The sequence below is a fragment of the Gasterosteus aculeatus genome, chromosome 8 (genome assembly GCF_964276395.1).
Source record: "Gasterosteus aculeatus chromosome 8, fGasAcu3.hap1.1, whole genome shotgun sequence".
NCBI lineage: Eukaryota > Metazoa > Chordata > Actinopteri > Perciformes > Gasterosteidae > Gasterosteus > Gasterosteus aculeatus.
This window is the reverse complement of record NC_135695.1, coordinates 9,316,366-9,340,163: the sequence shown is the minus strand read 5'-3', so window position 1 is coordinate 9,340,163 and position 23,798 is coordinate 9,316,366. Positions and strand designations below refer to the sequence as shown.

The window sequence follows — 23,798 nt, the reverse complement described above, 5'->3', positions numbered from 1 at the left end:
ACTATTACAACAAGCCCTGCAGCGCCGTACGATAGGACGCATTAAATGACTACATGTACGCCTAGGAGTCTGTGTTGCAGTACCTTTCTTGTCCTTCCCCAGCAGAACCACCTTGGGTTTGTACATCGGCGGCTCCACCAGGGTGGGCCTCATGTCGGATATGCGGATGTCATTGGGAGAGCCACCCATGGAGTCCTACGGGGAGACAAAGCCCACAGGTTCACGTCACTCAGCTGAAGTACAGCCTGGCTGGGAGCATGCAGGCCAATCATGACCAAGTTGTTGATAGTGAGCTGCAGCTGGAATCATTCACTCATTTCTTTACCTTATAAATATAATATTTCTGAAGTTGGAGGCTTCTTGTCGTGTCAGTCTGCAAAACTAATGTCAGTTAAAGCTGTTGTAGTGGAAAGCTGTAAACAATCTAATATAGAGGTCATAAGATAGACTTCAAAATGTGAGTTGAAATGAGTTGTGTAAAGTGTATCATGGATTTAACAGTTGTTAGTATATTTGAAGTTCCCATGCTGAGTATCTCAAGAAGCACAATGGATTTTTTTCTTTTTTTTTAAATAAGTGTCTCAAACCTTTACGTAAACAAATACAGGTCCGACGGACAGACAATCTGGCACAACATTGAATATTTTGTTTTGGTACGCATTGTATTGACGTTGAACTTATTACAAAATACAAGAAAAAATACATTTTCACTTAAAAATGAATATTCCTACAAGGTGATTTGAATTGCGTAACTGCACAACAAATGGTATGGAGCCACAATGCACTGAGTGCACTTTGAGTGTAGGCGTGTGTGTGTGTGTGTGTGTGTGTGTGTGACAGACCTCGGAGCTCTCTGTCAGGTCCTCTTTGTCCTTCCTCTTGGGGATGTCGATTCCAGAGTTATGCATAGATCCCTGATCCATTAGCTGAGACTGAGAGAAGTCCTGCATCTCTCTGTCTGTCACCTGGTACACACACACACCCACACCCAGATCATTTGTCTCATTCAGACGACACACCGCAATGCACTTCATAGCGACATTGAACATGTTACTCTGTGCATCTGCGTGTGTCTCCTACCTCTTTCGGAGGCAGGGGCCACGGCGGTTCGTACTGTTCTTTGCTGAGGTGTGTGTGTTCCATGTTGGTTCCTGCCGAGGTGGCGCTGCCTGTGCTCAGCTGATGCTGGTGCTGATGCTGATGCTGATGCTGGTGCTGATGCTGATGCTGGTGCTGGTGTTGGTGCTGGTGCCCGTGTCCCACGTGTACGCTTTTACCCACAAGGCTTTGCACCGACTTGACCATGTTCTTAAGGTCCTCGGGATAGGGTGTTGGGTAGCGCTTTAGGTTTATCTCCACCTAAACACACAAATGGAAATGACGAATACACAGTGAGCAAAGATTTGCTCGGAATGTTATGAAGACTTGTGTGCGGACGCATGAACTTTAAAGCATCTCAAACAAGACATCAGTCATTCTGTAAAAAGATTTTCACAAATGTGAAGGGAACATAAAGGCAATGTGGAAAGAATTGCAGGTTTCTTGGAAACACATTTCAAACTGTAAATGTATTTTTTTAAGTAAAAAAAGTTTAAGGTGTATAGACACAAATTTATTCGAATCTCCAAAATTCTTAAAAAATCCATGAAATGTTTTTTTCCCCACATGCTCAACACATTTGTGAAGGGAGCTGACCTTGACCTTTCCAGAGTTGTCTTCCTCTTCCTTCTTGTCTTCAAAGTCAAAGGCCACAGTCATCCTCTGCTGTCTCTGCTCCTCCCACAAAGTGGGATTGAAGCTGTCACTATCCGACTGGTAGTCTGTACACAAACACACATACAAACACATCAGAGACGGCTCAGTTCCTTTCATTCAATTCACAAGAACATTTACAAACATACAACACATGCACACGTTTAGGTTACACACAATTTCAGAGCAGCACAACATACTTGAGTGTAACAAATGCTAAACTTAGAATATATACTTATAATATTGCAGAGAGTAGTACAAATAATTAACATTCTTTGTGTGTTTTATACATGTCTACCCACATACACACACACACACACACCCACACACACACACACACACAGACATGCGCAGACACACAGTTTGTACCCTCATCATGTCGCGGTTGCTGAGGAAACATGTAGTTGGTCAAAACCTTCTGTTTGGTTTCAGGATGGGCTTCTGTCTGCAGTGGGATCAGAGCCTTGGACTGCAAACACAAACACACACACACACACACACACAAGATACTATTAGTATTCTTGAGTTTTCACTGACCACATGTATTTACTAATTCATAATGTCGAACATAATCCTAATTTTGAAGAACAAAAAATGGTCATTAGAATATTTGACTGATTGCAAATCTGTTCAGATCTTCACAGTCAAGAAAACCTGACTAATAGGTGGAAAACAGAATAAAAACATAGATTGCTCAAACAGCCCCGTTTCTTGTAAAAATGTCAACATTGTATATTTTTGCAAACGACGGACTGGTTTAATGTCCACATCTTTGCATTGAGGTGCAGGAGAAAATACCTGATTGTCGGAAAGCCAGAGAGCGGCCAGGTCCTTCAACTTAGTAAAGGTGAACGGTAGATTCTTTAACCTTGCAGAGAGAGAGACAGAGGGAGGGAGGGGCGAGAAGGAAAACAGAGATGTTTCTTATGCCCACGCACTGTACAGCCTGCAGAGCATGTAACCATGGCAACACACTCCCATTCCCATGGCAACTGCAGGTCGTGAGAGCAGCAACAGAACCAAAACGGCCATTGAGTAAGTGTTGCCTGTGTGTGTGTGTGTCCGTCTGTGTGTATGAGTGACTGTGTGTGTCTATTGTCACTACTGAGTCATAGCCTGGTCATCTCCGTGTGTGTGTGTGTGTGTGTGTGTGTGTGTGTGTGTATGTACCTGTTATCACTGAGGTTGAGAACCCGTAGTTTGGTCATCTGTCCGATCTCATCAGGAAGAAACTCCAGTTTGTTGGACCGCATTGACATTACGGTCACGTTCTTACAGTTACCAATCTGAAACACACACACAAACAACGCCTTGAAATCAACTACATTACAATAGTGTGCATGAAGAATATTAGGGCTACAATTAACAATTTTCAACAAGAATTGCTTTCTGTGTCTAACAGTAAAGAAACAACAAGGGAAATGAATGTGCTGTCCTAGAAAGCAAAAATAACCACAACACGTTTGATGTAAAATAATGACTCTAAGATAAAAAAACGTTGAATCCACTTATTGTTGTACATCTAAATAACAATAATACGTGTTGATTGTCCTACCTCCCGCGGAAGCTCTGAGAGGAAGTTCTCGTCAGCAGCGAAGGTCCTCAGGTTGTGCAGGTAGCCGATAGTGGGAGGCAACGACTCCAACTCATTACAACTGCAGTCCAACTCCTCCAATAGAGACAGACTGGGGGACAAAGGAGATACAAAGAACATGAGATAGGAGGAAATTCAATTATTCCACAGGCTGCAAAATCTCTACTGGAAACTTACATTACTTTGGCCACTTTAAAGGATAAGGATGGTGCTGCTCTTTATTTTTCCATCTGGTGAAAAGACTGAACCAAAAATGGATTCATCCCACTATTGAGTATTGTCTGTGAGATAAAGCCTGATGCAAGTGATTGCTCTGTGCAACGGAGCTCCATAGTTGTCCAAAATGTATAAAAAACGCATTGAATCGGGGAGTCGTTCATTCTTTACCATGAACACACACTGTAGTTTGTTTTAGGTCAATCCCACACACACCAGCCTTCTTGTAAAACAATGGAGATGAAAATTATTTTTTTCTGGTATCAGTTGTTTTCATTTGTTTGAGGAATGAGCAGACTGATATGATTTTGAGTTTGTCTTTTGAGGAACAGAATGCCACAGACAAGGGACTGAGAGACGGACTACCACAGATTGGGTCATGGTCCTTTTGTGGGATTTGTTGACAATCAAAACAAATCTGAAAGTCACCAGCCTTATCCTATAACATATAAATAAACGTGTCTTGCCTTTAGCGATTATTTAAACGGAAGAAATTGCGGAGAGAAGGAAAAGATCATCACATTGAAGAATCGGTCAATTTATTAAGACTTAACTAATCTGGTCTTGCCAACATTCAGACCACACATTTTATCTTTCCCACTTCATCTGAAATGATTTCTGAAATTCTTCAATCTTGATCTCTGCTTCTTTCCTCCACCAAGATTCACAGTAAGATCCACGGCCGGCCTTCTACGGGACACCCTGACGCACCCCCCCCCCCCCCCCCCCCCCCCCCCCTTCACCTCCACCCTGACCAAGCAGCACGCTAACAGCAGGCTAATGCTAATGAAAGAACACTTCTACACTGATGCATTGTCACTGTTAACATTGCATCAGTCTGCTACTAGTATTCCCTTTAGCCCCGGCCATCTGGAGGACCATACGGTCAGAAAGGAGAGAGGGGAGGAGGGATTTACATGCAGATTTGAGGTTACCAATGTCATTATTCCCTTCGCAGCTTAGTTTGTATTCCTACCTAAAAGAATGGAAATGTCTCCCACTTCCCCCTCAATAGATGCTTGAATTTGAATGTCAAGTAGATATTTTTCAAAACAATTTAAAAAGGTATTTTAGCTGTGGCCTGCCAACCAGCAGCAAGCAAGTACAATGCAAATTCTGCAGAAACATAAAATGATCTGTTTAGTAGTATAAACTGTATCTTATTTTGAAATGCTGCTCAGAAGTTGAACCAAAGGAATAAACAACTGAACACATTCAAAATAATTAAGTGACAAGTAAAAGCCAGGAGGGTAAGAAAGGGATCCTTGCAGGTGTTTTGTGGTAATCAGGGAAGCAGTGGATCTGCAGTTCTACTTATTGAGGCTAAAAGACGGGATTCGTTCAGGGAGACAAAAGGTTTTTCGGAGCGTTCGGATACAAATATGTTGCAAAGAGCAACAATTAAGTTTCTCTTTGCATCACTGAATGTTAAATAGTCTTAATCCATCACAGATGACTGATTCACACAATAAGAAGCAACATTAACGTCAAGTCAACTATTTCAAACAGAAAATAGGAAATGAGTCGATATTAATAAATGTAAAATTTGGATCACTGTAGGTCTTCTTTGGTTCCAAATAAGGTTTGGAATTTAATTTTCAGTTGGATGTTTACAATTCAAATGCTTTTTTATTGAATCTGGACTGTGATGGATTATGATGGATTATAGTAAGAATTATTAATTGTTATAATCAAATAATTTTAATAATTTTACATGCAATCATTTGCATCTCAAACCTACATATTTAAGGTATTGAACATTCTCAATTAAGAATGTAGGTTTAATTCAAATATTGAATTCAAACATTTTTAAAGCTTAAGTTTGAATGTCATTTGCATGAATTTTCCCCACAATCCCATATAGTTGGGATTGTGCGTTTGTATCCGTAACGCAGTTGAGCATCTATCTGTCTTTGAACGCAGCCCTGGATCCAGTAGGCTACTTTTACTCACCCTTGCTTGGGCTTCGCACTAATGCCACGGCAACGCAGCAAATACAACACACAGAACCCCTCAAACATCAGCCAGCATAACACAACTGCAACTGACAGTTATTAACAAGGAAAACAACACACCAAGACAAAACCTGCTGAGAAAATCTGACATCATACTGTCAAAGGTGTTTTCAAAATAAAGCAAGTGTACATTTACGTTTATTATTTGTTTTTTCCTTTAGTGCATGCTCTGCTGAGTGTGTATGTGTGTGTGCACGCTTTTCTTACCTCCCAATGGTGTTAGGCAGTGAGGTCAGCTGGTTGTCATCTACCTTCAATGTTGTCAGCTTCTTTAACATTCCTGCACAATATGCAAACACACATAATTATTCACATTGACACACAAACGCAAATATTCTCTTTAAAAGAATATACAATAAGCCCAGGAATGTATTTAAAGAATATTTTCCTGACAAAAGCAGGATTGAAGTTAAGATTTTGGAAATATTCAAATGTTTTGCCATTTAAAGACAAGAAAGTGTTACAGCGTGATGCGGCTTCATAATAAAGCCCTTCACAATAAAGCTCCAACGTTGTCCAAAAACTATTAATGGCAGATTAATGAGCCACACACTTGCACTGGGTGCCATGTTTATTTTGAGTCAGTCTCACATACACCAATCTTCTGCGTATAAATATGCCTATTAATCAGTCTAAAAATATCCAAAAACAATTGCTAAATGTCCTCCAGTTAGACCATTGTTTCATAAAACTATACCGTGTCCAACTGCGTATTAAACTACTGAAAGTGTCTATTTATGTCACCTGGTATTCACTCTACGCCTTCTCCTTTAGCTTCTTTCTAGTAGGAACGCAATAGAATAACACCACCCTTCTGAGTTATCTGTGCTGTGTCACTCTGTGTTCTCACCTGCGATGTGTCCAGTAGAGCCACAGTCCTCTGCTGCGGTCTACTGCATTGCCCGACCAGGGACTAAATAGGTGGGAGTTTTAATGCTCCGCTACCTCCGCTATCTCTGTGTGTGCATGTGTGTACGTGTCTGTGTGTGTACCTATAGAGTCAGGGAGGTGCTGCAGCATGTTGGAGGACAGAAGCAGGTCTTCTAAGGACTCGCAGCCGGAGATTTCAGTGTCCAACGTCTCGATGCGGTTCTTAGCTAAGTCAAAGTACCGCAATTGGCGAAGTTTTCCTATCGCCTGTGGCCGGGAGGGCGAGGCGGGAAAGTAGAAATCGATTAACAGAGAAAAGATAGTCGTGCAGAAAATATGAAAGGAAGTGTCATTCAAATAACTCCGGGGCTGTTTTTCTTTTGTTGTCCCTCAGTGGAAGGTGTCTGCGTTCTTACCCCTGGTATATTCTGTAGGGAGTTGTTATCCAGCCACAGCTCTCTGAGGTTGTGTATCTGTTCCAACACCTCGGGCTAACGTGCAAACACAGGAATCAGTATGAGCGTACCACATAGGCATCAATATGCAGTTATGCAGCTACTTGTATGAAAACAACTAAATTATTCATAAAGGGACACAATCTCAGCACTTATACTGTGAACACGTCTTCAGACAAAGTCTTTTGCAAACACTGCTTTCTTTTTGATGGTGCCAGAGTGGGTGAGACTGGCAAGTTCTCCCTCATTGGTTTCTCCGACTAGCCAACCTAGTTCTGTTAAAACTTCCTGTCTGACCCCAAGGTCATACCCTGCCCGCCTCCACCCAGCCATCTCTTCCTCTGAAGTAAACACGTAATTTATGCTTTATTTCAAAATACAATCATCATTCTCACCATTTCAGTGAACTCATTGCTACCCAGATCCAACCTCTCCAACTGCGTCAGTCTGTGGATGGACCTGAGAGGAGAGAATACACTGATTACTACAACTACATATATATACGTAAAGTATAGCATTAAATGACTTACATTACATGAATTCTGCATGTATTTTTTTTTATTTTATTTATAATATTTGCTTTTTTTCTAATATGCGATTTTACAATTGTTCCAATTATTAAAGTTAATTGTAAATTAGCATTTTATCAATTAGCCACCGCTTCATTTCACATTTCACTAACAGAACAAAACCTTTGTACTAGTTGAAATGAGACATGTGATATTATTACCACACCATTATTACCACATAGCTTGCAGCTATTTTTTGTTTATTGCTGCTCTAATTTGTAATAATTGGAATTGTTACCGTACATAATCTGACCAATATTTAAAGTTTTGCTGAGTATAAATTGCTCCTGTATATTATTGAAAAAGCAACCAAAAACAGTCTTTAGAGACTTTAGACAGAATTTTTAGAGTCTTATCATATAGTTAGTTTGTTTATTGAGTTGTGGCAGGTATTTAAATGATTTACATGTGTCAGCAACGTCCATTATGCTAGTTAAAGAAAAAGACAATATTTGCACGTGTGCTATAGGTTTCTGGGGAGTAACTTAAGTCAATGTCAACAAAAGCTGCATGCTTTTTTTAAACTTAATTTAGCTTTGAAAAGGAATCATGGGATTCCTGAATTTCTTGAGAATCTCAGGGAAAAACCTTAAGTAGTGATGGCAACAGTCTTACCACAGTTTTGCCTTGGGTTTAAGTTCAAATACAGCTTACATGTTGATTAGGACTTCAACAATCAGCCCTGAACCACATTACCTATAAGGATTGTAGACTGGTAGTTATACTTGGATGGAAGTTCCTTTACTTTTATGGTTAGTGTTTAAAGCTCCCGCACTACTGTTTTAACCGGCGTAATCAGTATTCAACCCTACTTGTCTAGTTTTAATGTGGACATCTGTGAAAGCAGACATAGACTCTGATATCTTGAAGCATCTGTGTGTGTTTGTGTGTGTGTGAAGCTGCACTCACTGTGGCATTAAGAATACAATTCAAATTCTGTCTTAACTCTCTCTCTGTGTCTTTCCTTACACACACACAGCAGCGGCTCTTACTTTGGCATAGTTTTCAGGTGGTTCTCTCTGAGCTCCAGGATCCGTAGTTTGGAGAGTCTGAGAAACAGACGAGACAGAAAGGAATTACTGCACCAGCTGCTATGACAGAAAATGTGGCAAAAAATACCTTCCAAAGATCTACTTTCGTTACCACTTGAGAATCGTTATTTCCTTACTAATGCCTCCCTAGCTCACGATAACCAAATGCAACCAGCAGAGTAACTGGTTGAAAATGTCATATTAGGCAATAAACCAAAACGACAACACAGTGACTCTCTTGTTGAGAAGTATATATACTGAATTACAGTCTGTGGCGTCTATAGATGTAAAAACACCTCATCCAGCACAGTAGCACAGGAATGCGCAGGAGCAAGCACATACTAACAATTACTTGCATTACTTTACCTGCCAAAGTTAGCCGGGAGAAACTCCAAGAAGGCATCGTTTAAGAAGAGCTGGGTCAGGTTCAAGAGCTGCGTAAAGCCATCTGGGAGTCTGGAAGAGAGAGAAATGGCATAAAGAAACAAAGGAAATAAGAACACATACAGGAATAAGAAAGACACAGTTCAGTGTGTCCTTGAAGGGCCAAGATGGAGAAAAACATGTTTCCATAACAACCCTGCAGAAACCGCTAGCTTCTGTCAGCCTGCGGATGACTCATCCCTCGCACACACACACACACACACACACACACACACACACACACATGTGTAAAAGCAACATGTATGTCTGCAGTGTACTGTGAGGTTGAGTCCAGTTGTGCTTCATGGACATTACACCACTGACAGGAAAACCGTAATAAGTGTCATAACAGCGAAAACTCTAATAGTAAACCACATCATCATTATATTGTAGCAATTATATCTTCTAGTGTCTAGTCACAGCCGAGACAATAGCATATACATGGTTGCATAGTAGTCAAAGGCTCTGTGAATGCAGCCAAATACTGTAACATATGAAGTGCCTCTGTGGGATTAAAATATGTAAAAGCAGGTAAAAAAAAACAAGACAGTTGTCGGTCTCTTGACGGGAAAACTAAGATGCTACTCTACAAGGTGAGTGTGTCTTACTTGGTGATGGGGTTGACACTGGCCTCCACCACAGACAGGCCTTTACAGCATTTTATATTGTCGGGGAACTCCTGGATACCTGTGAGAGAGAGGCAACTACTGCTTACAGTGATCTTAGCAAGCATTCAGATGCCATCACACTCATATTTTGGTTAAATACTTGGTTCAATAAGTTGTTATTTAATGAAGGTTCAGGCTTTGTCTTTTTTTCTGTAGGGAGAGATTACACACCAGCAGCAGTGTTTTATGAATCCAGGTCATCTCAGGACAGTTCAATGAATCTGAACTGAACTGATTGTTACACTTTTTTTTCCATCCAAAAATGCTTTTTGCTTGTTATGGGATCAGTGGCTGCAAAGATATTTCACGGGTGTGTACATCACTGAAGCAAGGTTGAGAACATTTGCTGTAGTGTATCTGGGCATGGTGGTTATTTCCATTACAGTGGAGAAGGCCAGTACATTTTCAATAGAGTTTTACGTTGTTCAGGCGGAATCATTTGGGGCTTTTTACCGTTTTTACTGATGTCCAGCTCTTTGAGGTTGACCAAGCTGGCGATGGTGGTGGGCAGGTTGGACAAGTCGTTATCGGGCATGCTCAGCTTCTTCAAGGCCTGGCAGTTGAAGAGTTGCTATGGAAACACAGAGAGGAAACAAAGGAGTAATATAGGCTCTTGGCAAACCACAGAGATCCCTAGTAGAAAGGTTGAGAGTACAAAAGCACAAAAAGCGAGGAAGTCGCGCAGCACATCATGTTGTGGAATAATATAGATTTAATCTACGTTATATATAATATACTCTTGACAAAACCAAAATTCAGAGAAATTGGACTTTTATAGAAAAATACTGCAAATACAGAGAACAGGCTGGAACAGAGTGACGAAAAAGCACAGCCGAGTACATTTACTCTGTCCCATCTTACTGTCACTATTGTCAAAAACAAAAAAGAGCAAGAGAGAGCTGAACATGGGAAGGGGTCAGATGCTTTATGTCACACGCCTCTGCACCACAATCACTTACTCACACACGCTTAAGTTAAGCAGCTCACTCCCATGAAGGCCAGTCACTCGCGTAGCCTCGGCAGCATCTATTCAATCTTGCCGCTCATAAACATACACGCCTTTTGTCTGTTGATAGCAAGTTGGGCTCCCCACTTAGCCCGTAGACGTGTCCCAGTCACGCAGGTTATATTTAGAAATCCATTTCACCACCTCGTGATTTAAACCAAGACGGGATATCGATGAAATGAGACAGCCGTCTTGTAATTCACCTTGAAATATTGTGAGGGCATTTTGCCTCATTAGCGCTCTACGTCTCAGGGGCTTCCCGTCCCTCTGCGGTGTCGCGTATGGAATGATGCTTGTAGAAGTGAAACATGACAGCAAAACAATGCTGTTTATTCTTAAAACTGTTCGAATTTGACCTATTTATAGGAATGTCAGTGTTTTTGATTGGTCAAATCATTAACACACTTTTCGAATGGATTGAATTTGAACTTTGTTTATGCTGCACAGAGGAAGCATCCAAAATTACTTTGAAATGATAGAAGGTTGCATACTGAGGAATAAGTGAGCACGCCTGAGGCTAACAAAGTACAATGAGGCTTAAATGTTCACTGACAGCCAGGTTCTAAACTGCACAGACAATAACCCCTTTTTGTCTCAAGACCAGCACGGCTTCGGTGCCCCCCGTCACACAGGTTTTGCCCTGGAGGTAAAGATCTGATAATAGCAGAGCTTTACAGCATTGCCAAGCTGTCAATCCCCTAAAATGAAAATCAATATTTCTGCTCTCTGCAAGTAAATGAATGAGCTGACAAACACAGCTGTAAATCCAAATGTGTAAACTTGTGAGGGTGCAGGTCTCAGTGAAGTCCAAAAAGAATACACTTTTAATCAAAGTGAACGAGGTCATGAAATGAGTAAATTATTATAACTGGTGTTCTTTTGTGTACAAATGATGTAAGTATCATAAACTTAAGTTTTCCACGGGCCTCATTTTATGAAATTGACATCGAATGAAAATCCCATTGGCGAGGAAACTAATGCAATGCTAATTTACGGGTTGGCCGACAACAACACGTCATCCCTGCACTTTACTGCATCTTCACTTTGCTTTTAAAAGGACCACATTATGGTTGAATGACTGGCCTTCAGGTTTAGGTCGTCCAGGAGTTATGTGAGCCAGTTGGGTCTTTGAGGGTTGAGTCTGGAGACACGACACAGCTGAACGGGGATTAACATGTGCATCAGAGGTCGTTACCTTGGGTAGCTCCTCAATCTGGTTGGCGTCAAGGTAGAGCTCCTCCAGAGTCCTCTCAAAGCTGAAGATTTCCTTGGGGACCTGCTGCAGGCTGCAGTGGGAGTAATCCAACACGGAAATCACTTCCTCTTCACCGCGGAAACAGCGGCACGGCACCAGCCGGCCAATCAGCTTCCGCTTGGTGGTCATTTCCAGACACTGCACTACGGAGGCAAGAGGGGGAGAAGAGGGGGAGAAGAGGGGGGGGGGGGGGGGGCGTTAGTTCTATCTCAGACGGCCTGATGCAACTCACACCCATCAACAGGTGCCTCGTATCCCTGCAGGCTTGTGCTGAAACGTGGAGCATTACTCGTCAGCCAACGACACGAGGCGGAACTCTTGCGTGTCAATCACGCACGCACACACTTCAAACTCTTCAAACATCAAACCACAGCCTTATAATTGGACCGAGTCTTTTGTAATTCTGAGACAACATCACTTTGTGACTCCATTTCACGACTCCATTTAAAAAGCACGCAGCTGAATGTTATGAGTAGGATAACTACGGGTATTAAAAATCCTTGAGTGAGGATTTATCATGCAGCTTTATCATTCCAGATCAAAGCGCTTGACGCTACAGTCAATCTACTGACAAATAAAGATGCTTTAGTACCAGCCCATTCAAACAGAACAAAGAGCAAATATTCAGTTATCTTGAATGCTGCCTGAATTTCCAGTTTGCTCTGTATGAGCTGAAAACCAGCTGTGATGAGGACAAATGGAGGTGATGAGGAGCGCAGCTGATGAGACTGAGGGGAATTGAAGCGGGGGGGCGAGGATATGAGGAGTAGCGAGCGTAAAGGGGGAGAACAGGAGGCTCAGAGATAAGACCTGCAGCTTTATCTGTCCATAAACACACACACACACACACAGTGTGGCCGGACGAATGCAGATGCTAAACAGAGTGTTGGAGCACTGCGAGGACACTATGTTATCTGCTCTAGTAAGGCCAGAGAAGATTTTTCCCAAAAGACCACACATCCTCTTTTTTTATCTATAAAGGTTTACACCGTTCAAATCAATACACCCTTTATCCAAAGTGATGCTCAGAGCTCAGAGCGGGCGTAAAGAGGCCAGCTGGGACAGTTTGTCCACACAGGCCGTGTAAACCCAGCCGTCACACCTCGGACCGCCGCTTCTTGTCCGACCCCTTTGTGTTTGGAGCTAAAAGGTAAACAAGGGTCTGTTTGGCTTGTGTAATTAGAAAATGTGCACAGTGAGATATGTTCAAGGTTGGTTCTCCAATATCGGGAGTTTCATTTTCAAGTCAAGTTGTAATTGAAGTAAAAAAGAACAGCACTGTTAAATAGTTTGTTTTGCATTTATAATGTATTCCTCTCCTGTGTGGTCACATCAAGAGTTTGATTGTTACAGAATAACAAAACATTTTTCCAACTCATTTAAATATGATGAACTTCTGTTCAGATATTATTGTATTATCTTCAGTAAAACTGTTGAATCCTCTTCATTGGTAAGTGTTGATATTTTGTGTTTAAGTTTATTTTATTATTATTATTTGGACTATGCCACTTCAGTTCATCGTCACCTAAAACGCAGCAACAAACACACAAACAACATCTGGAGCAGAATACACATTTACATGTCAATGCGTCACGTTGCTTTATATGAGATCCTCTGCACCAAAGATGGTTGAACAGAGCAACGGAAACTATGTCACACAAGACAGATTTATTTAAATCCATCCCAGTTACACATCCCAGCGTCAGCAGGTAGTCTGAGTAACTACTTGGCTGAAAAGCTCCCAAAGATGTGAAAAGGGTTGAATCCTGCTTTGACCTCTAATCAAGCTCTTGACATCCAGATGAACCAGTATGATGCTCCAACACTGGCGACACTGAGCTGATAAAACCGTAAGGTACATCTCTACTACAGATTAAAGAGGAAAAAAGTAGGTCACGAGCTTGTTTATTTCCTTTCTGCTAGTAGTTGTAATTGTGTGGCTCTGCTTGATTTTAAGTTGAGTATTCACAGACATGACATGACATGACGATTGAATATCTGCCTGCAGTCTGCGAAACCCTTTGTTTTCTTTTGCAACTGATACTGCAGCTGCTTAATTTCTACACTCACAGACCACTGATGTAACACGTAACAGCTTAAGCATGAAAAGACAGAATAGACTAAAAATAACATCACAAGAGCAGAGAAAAAGAGACAGGAGCTAATGGTGCCCATTGGAATTAGGCAATGACGGCGGAGACAGAGACTGATATTAGGAAGAAATGGGAGGTGTTTGGTTGGATTTCCTTTCAATAGATGTCATCTGAGTGAGTGAACGGTGCGGCGGACATTGAAGTGTATCCAGTGCTGCTCACATCTCCACACAACCCAAAAGCAAGAGGTAGAAATACAGTCAGAGGGAGCCGCCACCCATGGGGAGAGACTAGGAAGTGAGTGTGGTTTGCAGCGTTGGATCTCGCTGCTGCTATGGAAACAGTATGACAGAGCAACTCTATAGCAGCACGCACATGACACACACAAACACACACACACACACACACACACACATGTACAAATTGTAATGTTTTAGCTGTGTTCATGTCAGTTCAACCATAGTTACATAAGACCAACAAAGATGTGAGTGGTGATACATTTTCTGCTAACACACACCCGCCTACACACACTGCACACAAGCAGCCACCCACACACGTGCACATATTCACATACAAGCAACATGAGGTGTTTTGATCATCTACTTTAGTGAATACATAACCCTAGTTAGCAAAACAGAAAAATATCCCCGTCTCTATAAATGTAACATTTATGAGCAGTAGTTGATTTGGATGGGTATTGTGGAGTCTCTACCCTAGGCTGCCCCCGATCAGGTGAGAGTCTCTATTGCAGCACTGGTGTACGCAGAGGGGGCCGGGTGCAGCTCTTGGGGCGGGTCATCGATGGGAGGTATGTCCCCAGATCCATCCTTGATCAGGGTGATATGCTCCCAGCCCCGCCTGCAGGAGCACGGCTGTGCTGAATTGCCAATCAGGGTGTCGGCATAACAGGAGCTGCACCCTGGCCTCTCTGTGTGTGCCTGGCTCGTATCCAGAGCAGAGCTCTCACCATCGGGCGGTAAGTTGAGACTCCACGTTGTTCGACCCTGTTAGTCATGTTGTGATCACCCCCTGACTAACGACCACCCTTTTTGTCCCAGGCAACGACGGGAAACCGAGGACGTTTTAAGTTGGTCTTTGATACGTGTTTGAGCCGGAGGGACCGGCAGCACGCGGACGGCGTCCTCATCCTATTGTTTTTTTGTTTTGTTGGAAATAAAGCCACGCTGACGGCGTGTTCACCCTTCCCCTCCTAAACTTTGTGGTTGTTTTGGACCCAGACGCATCACAAGTGGGGGAGAATGCGGGCGGTCTGACCCAAGGAAACCACAGCATGGAGCATACGGCTGCGTTAGCCGCTTTGCTAAAAAGCCAAGCCGAGCTACAGAATGCTGTGAAGGAATTGGTGGGAAGAATAGACAAAGAGGGGAATGCCCCACGGCCTCCAGGCGCCGTTCTCTCCAAACAAAGTCCAGAAGATGATATAGAAGCGTATATTGAAGTATTTGAACGCACCGCTGCTCATGAGCGTTGGCCGGCGGCCGAGTGGGCTAGTATCCTCGCACCCTTCCTCACTGGTGAAGCACAGCGAGCCTGCCGTGACCTGTCCACCGCCGATGCCCGGGACTTCCAGAAGCTGAAGACGGCCATTTTGTCGAGCCATGGCTACAGCCTGCCAGCCCGGGCCCAGCGGTTCCATGCTTGGACCTACCAGCCGGGAGAGGCACCTCGGGCCCAAGTCGCAGGGCTCCGCCGCCTCGCACACCGATGGCTCAACTCGGGCGAGGGACCGCCATGGATCGAGAGACTTGTGATAGATCGTTGCATACGTGCACTGCCGCCCGATGCTCGCAAGTATGCCGCCCAGGTGAGCCCCTTATTGTTGGATGCGCTGGTCGCGCTCCTCGAAAATCACCAGGTGAGCACGGAAATGATGAGGGCAAGCAGGAGCGAGCCACCCAGGGTCACCCCGAGAGAGCCAGCCAGCCGCGACCGCCGCAGAGCGCTGCCGCCACCCAACACAAGCCAGCCGAGGCCCCCTCCCCATGCTGCGAGAGCCCACCAGGCCCCCCGGAGGTGCTACGTATGTGGTCAGGAAGACCACATCTCCTGGGACTGCCCGGCCCGAGACCAGGATGTCTCCATGGCTTCCGCCACCAGCACAGACGCTGCTCGGCCCGGTCTTCACACCGGCGGTCCCGACCAGCGACATGCCTACGTGCCAGTGAAGATTGGAGACGCCGACGCCCACGCCCTCGTTGATTCTGGAAGTGTCATCACCCTGGTCCATGCTGACTACGCTGACGACCTGACTACCGAGACCGTCCCAGTAACCTGTGTTCACGGGGACGTGAAGCAATATCCAGTGAGCTACGTTGCAGTCCGGACGCCTAAGGGAAATGTCGTCGTCCCCGCTGGAGTGGTCCCCAATCTGCCGGTGCCACTACTCCTCGGCACAGACTTCCCCCTCTTCCCCCGGTTCTGGGGAAGTGGCAAAAGAGACTTACCTGCTGCACCTCGCCGAAGGGGACATCGGCGTCGGCCGGCCAGCCCCCCAGTGCGCAGAGTCGCCTGCCCCACCTTCCGGCCCAGCACAGAGGGGACGCCCGGGTCGAGCTCCGGGCCGGAGGAGGAGGATGGCGGGACCCCGCCGCCTGACCAGGATGCCTTCGCGGAGTTCCCGGTGGTTGACGCAGTGGCGACCGGCCAAAGGGGTGAGTTCGCCACCGCCCAGTGGGAAGATCCAAACTTAGAGGCGCCTCGTCGGAATGTGATGGCGATCGATGGTAATTTGTGCCCTGGGGTGAATGAGCTACCAAACCCACATTTCTGCATAAGGAACGGTCTGTTGTATAGGGGGGTCCAAGCTAAGGGGGGGGATCTAGTCGAGCAGTTATTGGTGCCAAAGAAGTATGTCTCCCGAGTATTGTATCTAGCACACACGCACCAGCTGGGGGCTCACTTGGGAGTTCAAAAGACATTTGACCGGGTGGTGGCCAGGTTCTACTGGCCGGGGGTGAAAGGTGCCATTGAACAATTTTGCCGTGAATGTCCGGAATGTCAGAAGACGGCACCCCGCCCAAACTTCCGAAACCCCTTAGTACCACTCCCCATCATAGGCACCCCGTTTTCACGCATTGCAATGGATATAGTGGGTCCGTTATCCAAATCCAGCCGGGGCCACAAATATATTTTGGTGATAGTTGACTATGCTACGCGGTACCCGGAAGCCATTCCCCTGCGTACGGCCAATGCGAAGAATGTGGCCCACGAACTCATGATGTTGTTTAGCCGGGTAGGGATCGCGGACGAAGTTTTAACGGACCAGGGTACATGTTTTATGTCAAGAGTAATGAGTTCCCTGTACAGATGGCTGAAGGTAAAGCGAATACGCACGTCCGTTTACCACCCACAAACGGACGGCCTCGTGGAGAGATTCAACCAGACCCTGAAGAAGATGCTGAAGAAACTGGTGGAGGTAGACGGCAGAGACTGGGACCAGCTCATCCCCTACGTCCTCTTTGCCATTCGAGAGGTTCCCCAGGCGTCCACGGGTTACTCCCCGTTCGAACTACTCTATGGCCGGCGGCCCCGAGGACTTCTAGACCTGGCCAAGGAGGTGTGGGAAAGCCAGCCTTCACCACATCGCAGCGTGATCGAGCATGTGGAGCGGCTTCAGGAGAGGGCTAAAAAGGTGTGGCCAACTGTCCGGGAACACATGGAAAAGGCCCAGGCGGCCCAAGCCCGCACCTACAACCGAGGCGCCAGCGTACGGGAGTTCCAGCCTGGAGAGAAGGTCCTGGTGTTGGTCCCCACGACGGAATGCAAGTTCCTGGCAAAATGGCAAGGCCCGTTTGAGGTAGTTGAGCGGGTGGGTCCCGTCAACTACCGGGTAAGTCAGCCGGGCCGGCGAAAAGGCCTTCAGATCTACCACGTGAACATTCTAAAGAAGTGGCATACGGCCGAGCCGCTGCCGTACCCGGCTCTTCTGTCCCCTGACTCTCCCCAGACTCCAGAGGTGGCCCTTGGAGAGGACCTTGCACCAGGACAGGTCCAGGATATGAAGGAGCTCCTAAGTCGCAGCCGGGACATCTTCTCCGAGCTACCGGGACGCACAAAAGTTGTCCAGCATGACATCGAAACCAGACCAGGGCAAGTGGTCAGACAGAGGCCCTACAGGATACCGGAGGCCCGGCGGACAGCCATACGGGAGGAGGTGAAAAGGATGCTTGACCTCGGCGTGATCGAAGAGTCCTACAGCCCCTGGTCCAGCCCCATTGTCATAGTCCCAAAGCCGGATGGGACCCTGCGGTTCTGCAACGACTTCAGGAAACTGAATGACATTTCAACCTTCGACGCGTATCCCATGCCCCGGGTCGATGAGCTGATTGAGCGATTGGGGCCGGCCAGGTACGTCAGCACCCTGGACCTGACGAAGGGGTACTGGCAGGTCCCTCTGACCCCAAGGGCAAGGCCTAAGACCGCCTTTGCCACCCCAGACGGACTGTTCCAGTACCGGGTCCTACCCTTCGGCGTCCATGGTGCTCCCGCGACCTTCCAGAGGCTTATGGATCAAGTCCTCAGGCCCCTGCGATCATTCGCCGCCGCCTACCTAGATGACATCGTGGTCCACAGCGCAACCTGGGTCCAACACCTGGAGCACCTGGAGGCGGTGCTGGGCGCACTACGACGGGCCGGGCTAACGGCCAACGCAAAGAAGTGCCGACTAGGATGGACCGAAACTGACTACCTGGGCTACACAATAGGAAGGGGCTGCGTGAAGCCCCAGGTACGGAAGATCGAGAAGATCCAACAGTGGCCACACCCAGTGACGAAGAAGCAAGTGAAGTCCTTCCTGGGGTTAGTGGGCTACTACCAGAAATTTGTGAAAAACTTTGCCACAGTCGCAGCCCCCCTCCACGAACTGACCCGGAAGAATCTGCCCCACCATGTGAAGTGGACCAGGGAGGCTGAAGAGGCGTTCCAGACCCTGAAGAAAGCCCTGTGTGAGGAACCGGTGTTGGTGGCCCCTGACTTCTCGAAGCCCTTTGTCCTCCACACGGACGCCTCTGGGACCGGCATTGGAGCAGTCTTGGCCCAGAACGTCGACGGGGACGAACACCCGGTGACCTACATCAGCCGGAAGCTGCTGCCACATGAGAAGACCTATGCCACGGTCGAGAAGGAAGGCCTGGCCGTGAAATGGGCCATCCATCACCTACGGTACTACTTGTGGGGCAGGGAATTCACCCTCATTACAGACCACGCACCCCTGAAGTGGATGGCCCTTAATAAGGATCGGAACGAGCGGGTCACGCGGTGGTTTGTGGAGCTGCAGAACTATAAGTTCAGGGTCGAACACCGGCCCGGAAAAGAGATGCAGCATGCAGATGCCATGTCCCGCATGCACGAAGATGATGACCATGAAGCTCCTGGACCAAGCAAGGAGCTTAGGGGGGGGAAATGTGGAGTCTCTACCCTAGGCTGCCCCCGATCAGGTGAGAGTCTCTATTGCAGCACTGGTGTACGCAGAGGGGGCCGGGTGCAGCTCTTGGGGCGGGTCATCGATGGGAGGTATGTCCCCAGATCCATCCTTGATCAGGGTGATATGCTCCCAGCCCCGCCTGCAGGAGCACGGCTGTGCTGAATTGCCAATCAGGGTGTCGGCATAACAGGAGCTGCACCCTGGCCTCTCTGTGTGTGCCTGGCTCGTATCCAGAGCAGAGCTCTCACCATCGGGCGGTAAGTTGAGACTCCACGTTGTTCGACCCTGTTAGTCATGTTGTGATCACCCCCTGACTAACGACCACCCTTTTTGTCCCAGGCAACGACGGGAAACCGAGGACGTTTTAAGTTGGTCTTTGATACGTGTTTGAGCCGGAGGGACCGGCAGCACGCGGACGGCGTCCTCATCCTATTGTTTTTTTGTTTTGTTGGAAATAAAGCCACGCTGACGGCGTGTTCACCCTTCCCCTCCTAAACTTTGTGGTTGTTTTGGACCCAGACGCATCACAGTATGCTGATAATATTCCAACCTGTTATAAATGTCGAAATAGATACTACAATCAAGTGTCTGTATCTCAAATGACAAAAAAAAGATAATCCCGTTTACTGCAAAAGCTTTTTACTTATTTGCATTGAAAACAGACTTTGAAGACTTGGAAGCAGCCTTTTTTTTACACTTTTTAAAAGAAAGGTTGCGTCTGAAATTCTGTACTAACATGCTATTTGTTACGCTAAGAAAGTGATTGAGAAACCTCTGCACGGACGATGGTGGACATCTCTGCTACGTCAACAACAATTCATCTTTACTTTACTCCCATAACATCAGTTGGTCCAATGAGGTCGGCACGGGTTGCCATCGTCTCATGAAGTAATGACAATTCTCAGTGAAGTCGCTACTGTTTATTCACTCAAACCTTTGTCCAACATTAACATATTCAGTCTTTCTGTTCAGTAAATAATGCAAGAGTAAAACTCTTTTGCAAAAAGTTTTATATTCAATAAAGTTCGAGAGGAAATTGACTTTGCCTCAGTGGTTTCATTCATCTGAATGTGATCTCTTTTCTTCTGTCTGCCTTTTCATTGAAGTTTGTACATTTGTGAAGGGTGAACTCCCCTGAGTCCTGTGACAGCCATCACTTCACGTGCAGCCGTGCCGTCACCATAGTAACCGCTGCCATAGAGACCGCCTCCCAGGAGCTGGGTGTATTTTTACTCTCTCTCCCTCTCTTCCTTCCTTTCGCTCATAAAACAGAACATGCTGCACTGAGGGGGCGATCGCTCCACATTTGGTGACGCTTTACATGGACTCAAATGTTTTACTTTTATAGCACCTAAGCTTAGCTTCTCCGCGTCTCTCTTTCTGACTGTTTTTTTGTAGAGGTGTGAATGCGGCACCTCGCAGGACTAACTCAGCCCGGGCTTCTGCAGTCGCTCACACACAACCAGCAACATATAGTTTGATACAATACAATACAAAATACGCCTCACATAAATGTGAGTTAATGTTATTAAAATAAAATACAAAATACTGGTGCTAGAAAATGTAACAAAATACACATTGGAACTACCCTTGTCTAGATTTCCTATTTTCTCATAATTTCATATCGCAGAGTGTTCAGGTTTGGGTTATACAGCGTCATATAATGTCATATAATGTCCATTTCTGTGTAAGTAGATCAAAAGAGATGAAAAAAACATCAAATGACATATATTGCACACCAACTGGGCAAAATAATGTGATTGTGACTCTTATTCAGAAATGGTGGCCATCCCGTTGTTAAACAGCAACCTAGAGACTTGAGAACATTGATATATATTTTATTTAACTTCTGTTATTGAGGTTGATTCGTGCAGTTGTGACGGTAGTGCAAAACACGCACGCCTGGAAATTACGTTATTGCGTCTCAAGTGCAAAGGCTCCACAATTTGTCGCAGCTCTTTGTAGTGCAGCTCTTCATTTTTATAACTAGGCGACTGCTGTGAGGCGCTGCAGGCTTTTCACACACGACTGTCACAATTAGCCCACTGATTCAAGATTATATACTAGATTATTCAGTACATCATTTGCCAGCTAAATGCAATTGTTTACAGGGTAATCAACCTTTGTTTATCTATTATAAATGTAATACCTGTCGTCTTTGCCGCTACCCCAAATTCCCTCTCTGTATTGTGGAGGTTTGTTCGTGGCTCTTTGCTTGTAACACACATTGACTTCTTGTTTCTTCACAGTACATTTTGTTTGTACGCCCTCTGGCGTTACAGAGGATACTGCAGTGAGCAGCTCCATGAGCATAATAGCCTTGGTGCGTACTCGTTTGTTGGGTACCATCTGTGAAAGACAGGGGAAGCCTCAGGCGGGTATAAACAAAGCTTAGCAATGCCACGACACCTCCACCGATGCTCCTCAGCGAGTTCTTCCCAACATGTAACCAAATGACATTTTAGGTAGTATTTTAACAAAGGACCAATGCTTTCTTCTTTCTTGGTGGCAACAAAATCTCATGGAAACAGCACACAGCTGAAAATGAAACTTGCAGCCGGTCCGATGTGTCTGCCACAGCGGATCCAGATGGCTCTTCTGTAAAACCCAATGACCCTTACATCACCGACTCTAAAAAAAACAACAATCAACTGACGCAAAAACCCACAGAGCAGCTGACAATTCACCGGCACCCAAAATGTGGGGCTGCACAAATGATCAAAGCAAGGTTACCTAAGACTGAGGCTGCAGTCCCAGAATGACTGGGACAAAAAGACGTCACTCTTCACTCTGTGCTGGAAAGTGAAGGACATCAGTGCATTAAGTGACAAATCCCGACAAATGGCAGACGAAGAGCGGGATATATAAATAGAACGCAATAAATACAAATAAACACCACAAGCAGTCAGGCAGAGAGAGGCAGCGTGACGGAAAGTCGTGCTCACGGAGACAAACACATTGCAGGGTTATTGCAGGGATTCACATGCAGTACGGTGATTACATCCCTCAGCTAACATGCATATTCCTGATACACGTATGTGTCAATTAGCTTATTGACACCTTTCCTCGCTTTGGAACAGTCAAAACTACAGCAAACTTCCGACTTTTGGGGAAATGGGTGTGAGCTGCTCTTTAATGCAGGTGGTGTAATTAATATTTGCGTGGACAAAGAGCCCCACAAATGGGAGATTAATGCCGGAGGATACGTGTTTTATACTAGTTTTGTCTTTATGCGACTGAGGCGTAGAGCAGTGTACAAGTCCGTCAGAGCATCAATTTGTTCTCATTAAATTGCAACATTATTATTGTAAGTAGAAACACACACAGGCTATTAAAGTCCAGCTGTTTATGACTAGATTGAAATTAATTAATGAGGTGGATAAGTGTTCATGCACATTTGAAGAGCTTATTTCCCCAAAGACAAAAACGAAGGTGGGTAGAATGTGTTTCACAAGAAGTGTAACAATAAATGAAAGGTCTGTGATAATAATAAAAATCTGAGCATTACTGCTTGATACCCACATCTATCTGTAAATGTTCCATTGTTATCAAAATCTTTCCTTGCATAAATAAAGACATATTTACCATAAAATGTACAATAAATGCAGCAACAGAAGTGTTCCTGCAAGGCCGACCCCCCACTTAATGCAAACCGAGGCCCGTTGCAGCAGCCCGACCCCTCGGTCGGGAACCACTAACCAACAAACAGTAGCTGAAATACTGCTTACACTTACAGTCATTGGTCTTTGCTTGAAAGCATATACTTTTGGTAGAAGCATATGGCTTAAACAAACCAAAGCACATCAGGATCAGTTATTACTGTATGTCAATGTTAAGTTATATCTTAATCAACAGACAATCAACTGGCAGTTGAACATTTTCAGGGGGACGTATTTGGTTTTCTATTCTAAAGGCTTCCCTCATCCAACTGTGCCTCGGTAAAGCTCACGGAGGAGACGTATTTATCCTTCTGGCGTCTCTCTGTCTCTCTTCTTTTCAGGCCAGTCTTCTTTTTTCCCTCCTTTCTGTTCTTAAAGGGTTGTGCTCGGTGGCCCAGATCTGCCTCAGACGCCCCGGCATATCTCCTCCTTCTGTCTTCTCTCTCTTCCCTATCAGGCTTCTCTCTCTCTCTCTCAAAACTCTTTGCTCTGTCTCTGTTTGTGTTTAACTTTTTCTATTCCTCCATTACAAACGCTACTGAGAGACGGAAAGGGAGGCCATCTTATATACAGCACTCTTTTCCTTCCCCCTCCGCGAAATCGTCTTGATCCAAATCCAATCCAATCAAGGGGTCATTGGAAAGATAAAGTTATCATCTTCAGTTTGAAAAAGAGGAAATATCACCCGATGTCTACGGTCCAACCTTCATGATCAGTTTGCAAGCGGAAAAAGTTTATTTGCCATCCTT

At 45.3% G+C, this 23,798-nt stretch overlaps 1 protein-coding gene across 20 annotated transcripts in view; it reads right to left on the bottom strand.

Moving 5' to 3' along the window:
• The window catches only part of lrrc7 (leucine rich repeat containing 7), an 84,286-nt gene that overhangs the window by 18,603 nt on the left and 41,885 nt on the right, over nucleotides 1–23,798 (bottom strand). For 13 of the 20 annotated variants that reach the window (XR_013468561.1, XM_040183653.2, XM_040183655.2 and 10 more), the window contains 19 exons: nucleotides 11,795–11,997; nucleotides 10,047–10,164; nucleotides 9,534–9,612; nucleotides 8,869–8,958; nucleotides 8,464–8,520; nucleotides 7,298–7,361; nucleotides 6,864–6,938; nucleotides 6,570–6,714; nucleotides 5,785–5,857; nucleotides 5,516–5,533; nucleotides 3,308–3,437; nucleotides 2,923–3,038; nucleotides 2,551–2,620; nucleotides 2,122–2,221; nucleotides 1,696–1,820; nucleotides 1,081–1,359; nucleotides 843–965; nucleotides 326–373; nucleotides 84–195 (listed from right to left, as the gene is read on the bottom strand). Coding sequence is in view for 19 of the 20 variants with exons in the window: in XM_040183655.2 (XP_040039589.2) it covers nucleotides 84–195; nucleotides 326–373; nucleotides 843–965; nucleotides 1,081–1,359; nucleotides 1,696–1,820; nucleotides 2,122–2,221; nucleotides 2,551–2,620; nucleotides 2,923–3,038; nucleotides 3,308–3,437; nucleotides 5,516–5,533; nucleotides 5,785–5,857; nucleotides 6,570–6,714; nucleotides 6,864–6,938; nucleotides 7,298–7,361; nucleotides 8,464–8,520; nucleotides 8,869–8,958; nucleotides 9,534–9,612; nucleotides 10,047–10,164; nucleotides 11,795–11,997 (2,025 nt within the window). In the remaining variant the exon portion in view is untranslated. The remainder of the gene's footprint in view (nucleotides 1–83; nucleotides 196–325; nucleotides 374–842; nucleotides 966–1,080; nucleotides 1,360–1,695; nucleotides 1,821–2,121; nucleotides 2,222–2,550; nucleotides 2,621–2,922; nucleotides 3,039–3,307; nucleotides 3,438–5,515; nucleotides 5,534–5,784; nucleotides 5,858–6,569; nucleotides 6,715–6,863; nucleotides 6,939–7,297; nucleotides 7,362–8,463; nucleotides 8,521–8,868; nucleotides 8,959–9,533; nucleotides 9,613–10,046; nucleotides 10,165–11,794; nucleotides 11,998–23,798) is intronic. The other 7 variants (XM_040183667.2, XM_040183668.2, XM_040183651.2 and 4 more) reach the window with 4 other exon arrangements.